The sequence below is a fragment of the Alligator sinensis genome, unplaced genomic scaffold (genome assembly GCF_000455745.1).
Source record: "Alligator sinensis unplaced genomic scaffold, ASM45574v1 scaffold31_1, whole genome shotgun sequence".
Lineage (NCBI taxonomy): Eukaryota > Metazoa > Chordata > Crocodylia > Alligatoridae > Alligator > Alligator sinensis.
Genome location: NW_005841884.1, coordinates 4,120,232 through 4,132,031, shown reverse-complemented (window position 1 = coordinate 4,132,031; position 11,800 = coordinate 4,120,232). Strand labels below are relative to the sequence as shown.

At 44.9% G+C, this 11,800-nt stretch overlaps 1 protein-coding gene across 3 annotated transcripts in view; it reads right to left on the bottom strand.

Annotated features, from left to right (window-relative positions):
* Positions 1-11,800, bottom strand: part of FMO2 (flavin containing monooxygenase 2) — a 33,550-nt gene that overhangs the window by 16,811 nt on the left and 4,939 nt on the right. For all 3 annotated transcript variants that reach the window (XM_014516935.2, XM_025196773.1, XM_025196774.1), the window contains exons 3-6: positions 9,283-9,471; positions 7,436-7,598; positions 4,520-4,662; positions 2,970-3,169 (exon numbers count right to left, since the gene is read on the bottom strand). In XM_014516935.2, the coding sequence (XP_014372421.1) occupies positions 2,970-3,169; positions 4,520-4,662; positions 7,436-7,598; positions 9,283-9,471 (695 nt within the window). The remainder of the gene's footprint in view (positions 1-2,969; positions 3,170-4,519; positions 4,663-7,435; positions 7,599-9,282; positions 9,472-11,800) is intronic.

The following is an 11,800-nucleotide window of genomic DNA, read 5'->3' as shown; positions in this document are numbered from 1 at the left end:
GTAGGGAAGCTGGAGCCCTGTGGATGATGCTTCACTGGACTTGTATTGAGGCAGACCAGATTGACAACTAACCTCCCCATTCTTGTATTTTCTCTAACATGAAGGTGTGGCAGGAAAGTGAAGAGGAAGATAGGAACAGGGATGTGTGTGTGTGGGGGGGAGGGGCGGGGGGGAATGGAGCTCATCAGATACATCTGTGAACAGTGGCTTTGATTTAAGCAGCTATATAGTAGATAGCATATTATCTCTTAACTATCATATTGAATCACCTCAATCATCACCTTTTGAAAGGAAAACTGAAGAAAAAGAACATTTGTTTTTCAATGTGTTCCAAACTGGATGTTGTACAGAACTGTAGTGGTATTAAGAAGAGTGGTCGTTCCTTAAGGAGATGATCCTCCAAGCCCAAAGGGTGACAATCCCAACATGGATCAAAGGGGGCAAGAGTGCTCAAAAGCCCCCATGTCTCACCAAAAGCACCCAGGAACATCTCAAAGCAAAAAAGGAGGCGTACACCCAATGGGAGGGAGGGGCCATCACCAGGGAGTATTATACCTCCTTGGCTTGAGATTGTAGGGGGGGCTGTTAGGAAGGCTAAGGAGAGGTGGAACTGGGACTAGCAACCTGGATCAAGGACAAGAAGTCCTTTTTTAAATACACAGGGGGTAAAAAGAAGGTACCGGGTAACGTGGGGCCTCTGCAGGATGTTTGGAAATCTGGTGGTCGCACCAGATGACAAAGCTAACCTCTGTAACAATTTCTTTGCCTCCATTTTTCTGAGCAGGGACCGGGACATCCCCCTCACTGTGATCCCTGATGGTCCCAGGGGAGGCACAGCCAGGCCCAGGGCCAGTGAGGACCTAGTTAGGGAACTTCTGGTGGGACTTGACATGTTCAAATCAGCAGGTCCTGATGATCTCCACCCCAGAGTGCTGAAGAAATTAGCAGAGGTCATTGTGGGACCCCTGGCACTGCTTTACGAGCACTTGTGGTGCTCTGGTGAGGTGCCAGAGGACTGGAAAAGGGCCAGTCTGGTCCCCATTTTCAAAAAAGGGAGGAAGGAGGACCCAGGAAACTATAGGCCTGTTAGTCTTACCTCAGTCCTGGAGAAGCTCTTCGAGAAAATTATCCAGGTGCACATCTGCAAGGGACCAGTAGGGGAGATTATGCTTAGGGGCAATCAACATGGGTTCATTAGAGACAGGTCCTGTCAGACCAACCTGGTGGCCTTCTACGACCAGGTCACAAAATCCTTAGATGTAGGTGTCATGGTGGACATAGTCTTTCTGGACTTTAGGAAGGTCTTCAACACTGTCTCTCACCCCATTCTCATTAAAAAATTAGGTGACTGTGGTGTCGATGCCTACACGGTCAGATGGGGCACTAATTGGCTGGAGGGCCACACCCAGAGAGTGGTGGTGGACAGGTCATTTTCGAACTGGAGGGATGTGGGCAGCGGGGTTCCCCTAGGCTCGGTCCTTGGGCCTGCGCTGTTCAATATCTTCATCAGCGACTTGGACAAGGGAGCGAAAAGCACCTTGTTCAAATTTGTGGATGACACTAAAATGTGGGGAGAACCGGGCACATTAGAGGAGAGGGACAGGCTGCAATTAGATCTGGACAGGATACAGGAGTGGGCAGATAAGAACAGGATGGGTTTCAACACTGACAAGTGCAAGGTATTGCACCCGGGGAGGAAGAACCAGCAGCAGACCTACAGGCTGGGGAACTCCCTTCTCATCAGCACAGAGGCAGAAAAGGATCTTGGAGTCATTATTGACAATGTGGGGGTGCGGTCAGGAAGGCTAACCGCATCTTGTCATGCATCTGCAGATGCAACACGAGCAGGTCCAAGGAGGTGGTCCTCTCCCTCTATGCGACACTGGTCAGGCCACAGTTGGAGTACTGCGTCCAGTTCTGGGCGCCACACTTCAGGAGGGATGTGGACAACATGGAGAGGGTCCAGAGGAGGGCCACTCACATGATCAGGGGGCAGCAGGGCTGGCCCTATGAGGGGAGGCTATGGGACCTTAACCTGTTCAGCCTCTACAAGAGAAGGTTGAGAGGGGATCTGGTGGCCATCTATAAACTGACCAAGGGGGACCAGCAGGCAATGGGAGAGTCCCTGTTCCCCCGAGCACTACCGGGAGTAACAACGAATAACGGCTATAAATTGATGGAGATCAGATTCAGACTAGACATCACGAGGCACTACTTCACAGTCAGGGTGGCTAGGAGCTGGAACCAACTTCCAAGGGAAGTGGTGCTCGTTCCTACCCTGGGGGTCTTCAAAAGGAGGCTAGACAGACACCTAGCCGGGATCAGTTGACCCCAGCATTCTTTCCTGCCTATGGCAGGGGGAAGACTTGATGATCTGCTCAGGTCCCTTCTGACCCTACCTACTAGGAAACTATTATTTTTCCTCACCTATTTCTACAGGAAAAAACCCTGCAAATATTGAACCTTATAAAATCAAGAAAAGTCAGTAATGTTGTACATGGATAAGATACAACAAGAAGTTAAATACTCCCCTAATAAATGAGCTTAAATCTAAATTCCTTAGTGTTGATCTCCTCAAATCTCCCATTTAAGTCAAGGGTAGGCTCCTAAGTGCGTGAGTGAGAAGGGGGTGCTGAAAAACAAAACATAAGGAGAGACAACAGAATTGTAAAGGGTCTGTAAAACGATGGGTAAAGTGACTAGGGGGTAGATTGGAAAGACTGGAACCACATACATTGAACAAGTGAGAATATGTTAGGAATGCACAGAACAATGAATAGGGTACTTACAAGGATGAGCTAGTTCCTGTATCTGATCTACTAAGGCAATTAATAAAGAGTTATGAATAAAGCACAGATTAAAGAAAGGATTTGACCCCATACTTGTAATAATTAAATGATTTAGATTCCCTTTCCTTTGCATTGTCCAATGGATTAGATGATTTAAGGTGCATTAAAAAAAATGAGTACCTGTTTTGAGGCACAAGGCCATAGTTTTCATGGTCAAACCATTCATTCATCTTTTTTTCTGTCACCCATTTCAAAAGGGTCCAGGGGAGGGAACTTCTGATGAGGTTACTAAATCGTGTGTGAATTACTGTGTCCCAAGGGTAACCATTGTCATATACACGGCTCATTACCCATGAACCTCCTCTGGTGCTGAGATACACCTACAGGGCAATAAAGAATTCAGTTTTAAGTACTGATAATCTTTTATGGCATATTTATTGCTGTATTGCAAATCTAAGTCTAGGTTTAATCTTCTCATTGTTTAAGGTCACCAAAGCCAAAACAATATAGAAAACTAGAACTGGGTAAATTTTCACCCAAAACATTTTTCTGGCAAAAATTTGCCATTTTGGCAAAAATCAAAGTATTTTTCAAATGTGTTTCTTTTGTCAAATTGTTGATAAAGGATAAACACACTGAAAGAGATGGCTTTTCATTTCAACATTAAAAAGACTTTTAAAGAGATTTTGAAATAAAAAAAAAAATCAACATAAAAAAGAGAGCTTAAATACACATCCAAGATGAAATATGTCTTTTTTTCAGATTGAGCAAAGCATTTTCCTTGACCCAACATATGTATTTTTAAACTTTATGATTTATCAAATGTTTTCTTCAACATGTCAAAATTCTTCACAAGATAAAACAATAATTTCTTGTGAAGCACCAATAAAACCAGTGCCTCAAGAGAATTAGTGAAGCTGGGAAGAAAAACTGGAGAGATTCCTTTTCAAATTCTCAAAACATTGACTTGGGGTGGTTTGTTAAAAACAGCAGCAATATATAGGAGATGCACCAATCTCAAAGGAAATGTGGTCCTCACAGTTAACACATGGAATTGAGGCAGAAATCTAGATTCAGTTCCTTGTTCTGCCATAGATTTCCTGTATGTTTATGTATTGGTTTTCTCTCTATTAATTTCATTTTGGGGCTTTTAAAAATAAAACAAAACAAAACATTTTTTAATTCTATGCAATGTCCAAAATTGTTTTATTTCCAGGAATTTTTTCCTTCCTTAAGCAAGGAACTTTACCATAATAGTCCTCAATTCTCATTTTACAGCTGGGTTTTTTGGGAGGTTTTTGCATTAAGTTTACCTTGTCTATTTAAATTGTAGGCTTACCAAGGTAAAATATTTTACTGGGTGCATTCCCATATACAGTGCTCTAAACAGAATGCTCCCAATTTCTGCTGGGGTTAATAGGCACTATTGGAAGACATATAACAAAAAAGAACCACCGTCATGTCCAGCTAACTACATCGCTTTACTAATTTGTCCATGTTTTTCTTTTTGCTCCAGGACACATCCAGAAGAACAAACTGAACTGCAGTGTTGCAGGATGCTGCTCACTCTCATAGATATTTAAGCCATTGAGATGAATGCTCTTAATTTCCTAGGCCAAAATACATGGTTGTGGCATACAGCTTACTTCATTTGAAACTGACACCTGCAATTAAACCTTAAAAAAAACCCATACCCTGCCACTTAAGCATGGCAGTCTAAAGCACTCTACCTGTGTGGCTCTCTGGCAGAGTTCCACTGCTATATCTGATGCAGAGTTCCCCATGCCAACCACCAAAATGGTCTTCCCTTCAAATCCTTCTGGGGTTTTGTACTGCCGGCTATGGAAATATTGGCCCTTGAACTTTTCGATTCCTACAAGGGCAGAAGAAAGAATCAGAATATTAGTGTTAGGGATGGACTTGACCTGTAATATTCAGAGCCAAGATCAGGAATGTCTGACAATAGAGGAGTGTTTGCACCCACGTTTGAGGTGGGGAGGGAAGAGGATGGGATGAGTAGAAGTTAGTTTGGGTCATTATAGTTTTACAAGTCTGATTATTTCAATTTTTTACCCGTACCTACTGTTTAGAGACACTTAGATCTAGGGATTTGGTTCAAAAATATATATCTAATTATGTTTAATGTTAAATGAAACAAGGCAGTGGGCATGTCTACATGTGCTATTAATGTGCTGTAAGCTTGCTGTGCAGTAAGCTTTCCCTGGCAGTGCATCTACATGCAGTGGTGATGTGTAGGGGGCACATGCACTCCCTGAGACTGCTCGTGCACCTCCTGACTGGCTGTGCTCTCCGCTTAGGTGATGGGCAGGAGGGGCAGTGTGGGAACGCTGGTGTCCCCCCCTGTGAGCACCAGTTGGGGAGTGGGAGCACCGGATGTAGCCTGCGGCCACTTCTGGAAGCACCATGGCTGGTCACTGGATGGTAAGTTTTGCTGTGGGGAGGGACTCCCCCCACTCAATGAGATTGGCTGCAGGGGGACCCTCCCCCCAGTCAGCAAGATTGGCCACAGGGGGACCCACTCCCCCAGTTGCTGACTGGTTGATGGGGGGGCATGTGCCCCCTTTGCCCTGATCTGTGCAGTCTACTGCACAGTGTAGTGTCTTGTGCAGACACTCCCAGTTTTATTTATTGCTTAGGAAGAGAACAGGATTAGTATTGCTCTAAAGAAGTAGCTTGAGAGTCTCACTTCTGAAAAGGGCTGTTTGGAAGTGTGGAGAATGGATCTGGCAGAACAGAGCAAAACACTGGCTATAGAAGACACAACAAAGTTATTCCAGAGATGTTTTAGCTCCATCTCATCGGGGATCAGGGAACTGGAAGGGTAAATTTAAGTCATTTGTCCTCCTCCCACCCCATGTTGTGTGTGTAAACTCACTGCAGTGGAGGGCTGAGTTTTTTCATCTTCAGTCACTTCTCACTCTGACAATTAACTGTGTGGGAATGCCAGCTGGCCCATGACATTTGTAAAGAACAGATTAAATATTTGAAGGGCTTTGGTATGTTTAACTGCTCCACTTGAAAGGACAAACTGCCCTCTGATGTCCCGTGTCTGTGCCAAACTAAGATTGTGCTAACAATTTTGCCTCATTAATGGGACTAAAAGAACTAGTTTAGATAAAGTAGAAACTGAACTAAGACTTTGGACAAAGTCAGAATGCAACCCATCTTGACCTTAAATAACTCCAACTCTGGATTTAGTAGAATTAAAGTTGGAGTGGTTTTGCCGCCCAATCAGGAGAGAGAATGACATCATGCAACTATCTTGTTATTCCAAGAACAGGCTTTCGAAAATAATTCCATTTGAGTCCTGTAGGGTTTCTAGTACTATGTTTCTTTATTGAATTTTAGTGATCTAATTTAAAATATGAAATCATTGTAATACAAATCAGCAGTATGGGTCTCAAAACTACTGAAGTCAAGCGACACACTTACATTGGCTTCAGTGAACATGAGACCATGCTCAATATGTTTGCTGAAATATTGATAAAAGCAATCAAATAACCTACTGTCATACTTCAAAGGGCCTAGATCTTCCCCATGGGAGGGATAAGAAGGAATAATGAGATATTGGTGAATCATTACATTTTGGCCATGCAATGTTTGAACAGATGGAAAAACAGAGCAGCCAACAGGTGCACAGGAACAGCTTCAAAGCCTTGAATGTGCAAAGACAGGTCACAGTGGGGTAGTGGCCAGAAGTCCTGTGCTATTCCTTTGCTCTTTTCAGGATGACATGAAATTGTTGCATTCAGCTGTCACTTTCCTTTCAAAGACAAGCAGAAGAGGGCTTGGGAGTAGGGCTGTGCAAAATGTTGCCGACCATTTTATTTTGACAGTGTTTTGACTCATTTTGAGGTCGAAACAGCAAAATCAAAATGAAACAAAGGGCTGCAAAACAGCCTCGAAACAAAACGAGGCTAATTAAAACATTTTGACCATAGCACTGGGGAAACAAACTCAGCCCAGCTGGGCATCTTTCCATCTCTGGCGCTAGATTGGACCGGGGTCAGGGAATCAGCCCAGCTGGGCTTTTTTCCATCTCCAGCTCTAGATCGCACCAGGTTCGGGAAGTCAGCCCAGCTGGGCTTCTTCTTATCTCTGGCGCTAGATTGTGCCGGGTTTGGGAAGTCAGCCCAGCTGGTCTGACTTCCCATTCTCAGCGCTAGATCACCCCAGGGTCGAGAAGTCAGCCCAGCTGGGCTGACTTCCCATCCCTGGTGCTAGATCACGCTGTCCCCAGCGAAAAGTTGAAGCAGCCTTTCTGTTTCGACAGAACAGAACGGAACGGAACAGCTGTTTTGAATCTAAATGAAATTCGAAATGGAACACCGTTCTGTCGAACCGTTGAAACTCAAGGCGAAACGGAACGGTGCTGTTTTGCACAGCTCTCCTTGGGAGTATAGCATCAGTAAAACTGTAGCCTCCTTTGTACAGAAGTGCCAGTGCAACTCTCAAAAGTATAAGCCAAAGCCCTGAATCCCAGAGCCAAGAGTGCACATAAATTGGGACCCAGTTTTCTTGCGAGATGGTAAAAGAGATGTTTGTTACCACGTGATGTTCTAGCAACTAGTTAACCTAGTTTTCAAATATACACTGTCACACAGCTTTATAAACAAGACTCTTACCAGGAAAAGACTGCAACGGCACATAGGATTCTATATGGTGACCAATGCAGACCATAACAGCGTCAAATGTAGCTGATACCTGCTTTCCATTGCTCTCAGTGATAACAATCCATTGACCAATGGTAGAGAAATCCTGACATTTTCTTACACTGATGACTGTGGTCTGAAAGTAAACCAGAGCAAATGCATCACAACTTTGGCCCCAACACAGTATGCTACACAGGTGCTCAACAAGTCTATTATCACAGAAGACTCCAAGAACTAGCAGCACTCTAGGCTATACAAGCAGGACTGCCTTATGTAAATAACATTAACTACATAATTGATGAGTCAAATTTGGTCTGGTTGGTACATTTATCCAGCTTCAATGACAGAGAGAATTTCCAGAATGCAAGCTTTCACTTAGCTAAAAAGAAAGATCATCTTTCCCAATATATGGCTTTTATTCCAGCTCTGAATGGAAGACAGGCTGAAATGGCACACAGGAGCACATAAACTGTCCCAAACCATCTGAACTAGGTGTTTACTATTAAGCCTACTGGTGATGCTTTAGTTGTGACTACACTAAATTTCCATGCTACAAGTTTCCTACCAGGCCTCTCAACTCAGTTGGTTGTAAAAAATGTCAACACTAAGCCTGGAGTTTCTAACTGTTAGTGGTCTTTTAATATGGCATTGCTTAAGGCTGTTCAACTCATGATCAAGAGCAGTAAAAATGCCACTTGATACCAACGTCTTGTCTACACTACTGTTTCCCAAGTGGTACCACTGACGGAACTGAATCATTGGCAGCAATGCAACTGTAAGAAATTCTGACCAGAAGCCTACTACAGAAGAAAGCTAGAAGAGGCAAGTTCTCGCATAACTGACTTGATAATTGTGCTTTTTGTCTGCATAGACAGCCATTTTGTATGTACAGCTGCAGTGCCCAAGTGCATTAGTCAATGTCAAAACAAAGGGCAGAAATGAAAAGATTATCAGAAAAACCTGGGAATGTTTTCTCCACTTTCCCAATGAGAAGTGATACTTTGATTTCTTTTCTACTATCCCAGATGCTGATCTTTTTATACCACTCAGTGCCTTGATTACTATAGGAAAGTCTGATTTAGTGAGTAAATTCCATAAACTCCACAACTTCCCTTCTTCTCCTGGATGTGAATGTTCAAATTAGGACAGGTCAGACCATAACTGGATCCCAATCTGAATCTCTTCAATGTCTAATCTTTGTCCTTATCTATTTAGGCATTTTTCCTGCTACTTTTTTCTCTCCCTCTATCAACTGTGCTCCTTTTCAGTAATGCTGGGTGAGGTCCTGGAAGATATTTAAGCATCTAAATAGCAGTTAGTCCTAGATGCTTAGTACTAAACACAATTGAGGACCAAGTCCTCTGAAACAGTCTCATCCCTGTCCAGCTGTGTGCATTTCTTCCAGAGTTGGTTATGCTTTCTCGCCATAGGATATTTGAAGCCAGCATATTATCAAAAAACTCTGTTCCCTGGCAGACATATTGTTACAGTGTGGATATGTTTTTGTAGCTCTGGACACAACTGCAAAATTTGTGGTTTACATTATGTAGCTAGATTCTCTGATTCTGTTTATTGTGCACTGAAACTTAACATTTCTATAAGTCAGCTGGTGACAGGAGCAGTGACCATTTTGTGAGGCAGAAGTGATGCTAGATATCACAGAAAAGATATTCACTGTGTTTTCCAATGAAGACATTACTGTTCTTTCTTATTTTGCTGCTTTCCATAATCTAAGAGAAAAATTATAAAGTTTAAGTAAAATGGTTGCTTTTATGTTTTGGGGGAAAAAATAGCAATCCCCTCTTTCTATCAGAACATACCTTGAATTGGATGTACTTCAGAAGATCAAAGTGCTTTGCATATAGTTTCAAATATTCCAGGAATCTGGTGTTGTGCAAGAAGTTTGGAAAGTGTTCAGGCATTGGAAAGTCACTGAAGCATGACATCTCCTTGGAGGAATTGGTGATCACGGACCTGTAGATACTGGCCCTTCCTTCTTCCACCTTTTCCTATGGAACATAGACCAAACAGAAAGACACCTTCTGAAAAAAAAATATTGCTAGATGAGGTAGATATGTGGAAGCTGGCTTCACTAGGCCACACGGTTGCTACATAAAACAGTAGAGTTGGAAGAGGTGTAAGGAGGTCAACCAATTCCCTGCTCAAGGCAGGATCATTCCCAACTACACAATCCCAGTCAAATATCTGTTTAATCTGCTCGTCAAAAGACTTCCATCCTTGGATATTCAGAAGGTAGCCATTAGGGCTGTGCGAAGTTTCGGTAGCTGATTCAATTTGGAGGAGATTTGGCCCAGTTCAGTGGCCAAATCTCTGAATCCAAACTGAATCAGGAGAACCATTAAAAGGTCCAAATTGATTTAGAAGCCTCCAAATTGATTTGGAGAGATTTGGAGATTTGGGCATAGAGTATACAGGCAGCAGTCCTCCACAACGCTGGACACAGCTGCCTCCAGCTGGTAAGTCTGTTGTAGTGGGCAGGGTGGGGAGGGGAGGGGCATGGTGGGGGCAAATCAATGCCCCCACAGCAAGGGAAGGATTGGGGCTGGGACTAGCTGCCCAGCCAAGGTGAAAGGGACAGGGGGGTGCGGGACTCGGGGAGAGGGGCTCCCGCCACTGTGTACAACCTGTCCGGGAGCTGCTCTTTCAGCTCTTGCTGCCAGTCCAGGAGGGCATAGGAGTGGGCGTGTGCCCTGGATCTGCGTGGGGCGGATTGGGCTGGGCTGTGCTCCAGGAGGCTAGCCTCAGATGCCACTGGGCTGTGCTCCGAAGGGTGGGTGGAGCCAGGGCTGTGCTCCAGGTGGCTAGCCCCAGCCACAGCCTGGAGCACAGCCCTGGCTCCACTTGCCCTGCATAGTGCAGTGGAGCATGGGCTATGGGGAGGCTGCAGCTCCCCTAAATTCCCTGTAGCCCTTGTTGCTGGCCCCACCCCAATCCGGGTTCATATGCCCACCCCCACGGCCTGCCACTGCTCGCCCAGCTGGGGCGAAGTTGCAGCTTGTCCAGGAGGCGCGGGGGAGGCTGGGCGAGCGGCAGGAAGGCATAGCTCCTACTCCCAGTGCCTTCTTCTGCCCATCCAGAGCACAGCCAGGTCCAGGCCACCTTGTACAGATCTGGGGGCACATGCCTGCTCCCATGCCTTCCAGGACCGGCAGTGAGAGCCGCCGGAGGAGCCACTAGAAAAGCAGCTCCCAGACTGGTAGTGAACGGCAGCATGCAGTGGTGGGAGCCCTCTCCTCTCCTCCCGTGTCCCCATGCCCCAGCTGGGCAGCTTGTCTCAGCCCCAATCCCTCCCTTGCTGTGGGGGCATTGATTTGCCCCCACCATGCCCCTTCCCTCCCCACCCTGCCCACCACAACAGACTTGCCAGCTGGAGGCAGCTGTGTCCAGAGTTGTGGAGGACTGCTGCCCGCATAGTCTATGCCCGAATCGGGGCTGAATCTCTGGATCTGAATCGGCTGAATCAGATCGGGACAGTGATTCGAGTCACCGAATTGAATCACTGTCCCTCTGAATCTCCGAAGTAAATACTTGCTGTTTCGCACAGGCCTAGTAGCCATCAGTACTTGTTTCCATCCTACACACTTTATTGCAAAACAATGGGGTTAATCTTTTTAAATGTTTGGAGCGTCTCACTGCTGACCGGTCCAGCAAGCAAAATCACAGACAAGGGTTACAGATACATATTCAAATCATCCAGGACAACCCTCCCATATTTTTTTTCTTGAAAGAAAAACTGGTCTGTACAGAAGTTCAGACAAAAAAGGAAAGAGCCTGCAGTGTGGACACTGGGCTGCCATGGGCCCCTAGAATACACAGTCCAGAGAGCTTTGCAGACTTTTTTTTTTCAAGCAGGATGCTGAATACACGAGACACTGCAGTACACTGGAATGGAGCGTTCCAATTAGAATGCTCCAGCAAACTTGATTAATCAGATTAAAACAGACTAATTGAGTCTGCTCAGACGCATTCTAAACAGAAGCCATCAGAGTATATGTATAGGCACCCTAGATGTCTGTCCAAGCCCATAGTTTAGGTGAAGTTTGATTATATAGTGGTTACAGTAACTTAAGCACTTAAGAACAGACAATCATCTCTCTCCTTCTCCACTCTTCCCCATCATTCTGAATACCGTAAACTCTTTCCGGCCATCCTTCTGTCTTTCTCTTCATTTCATGTCACATTAAGCTATTAGCACTGTAGAAGCTATGAGCTTGTAAAAATTTAGTTCTTGCTGCCTGGTGCCCTCTTCTGCCACGTATTTATAACAACACCTAGCAGCTTATAGGAAGTACGAAGACTTCCTTGGTGATGTACTCC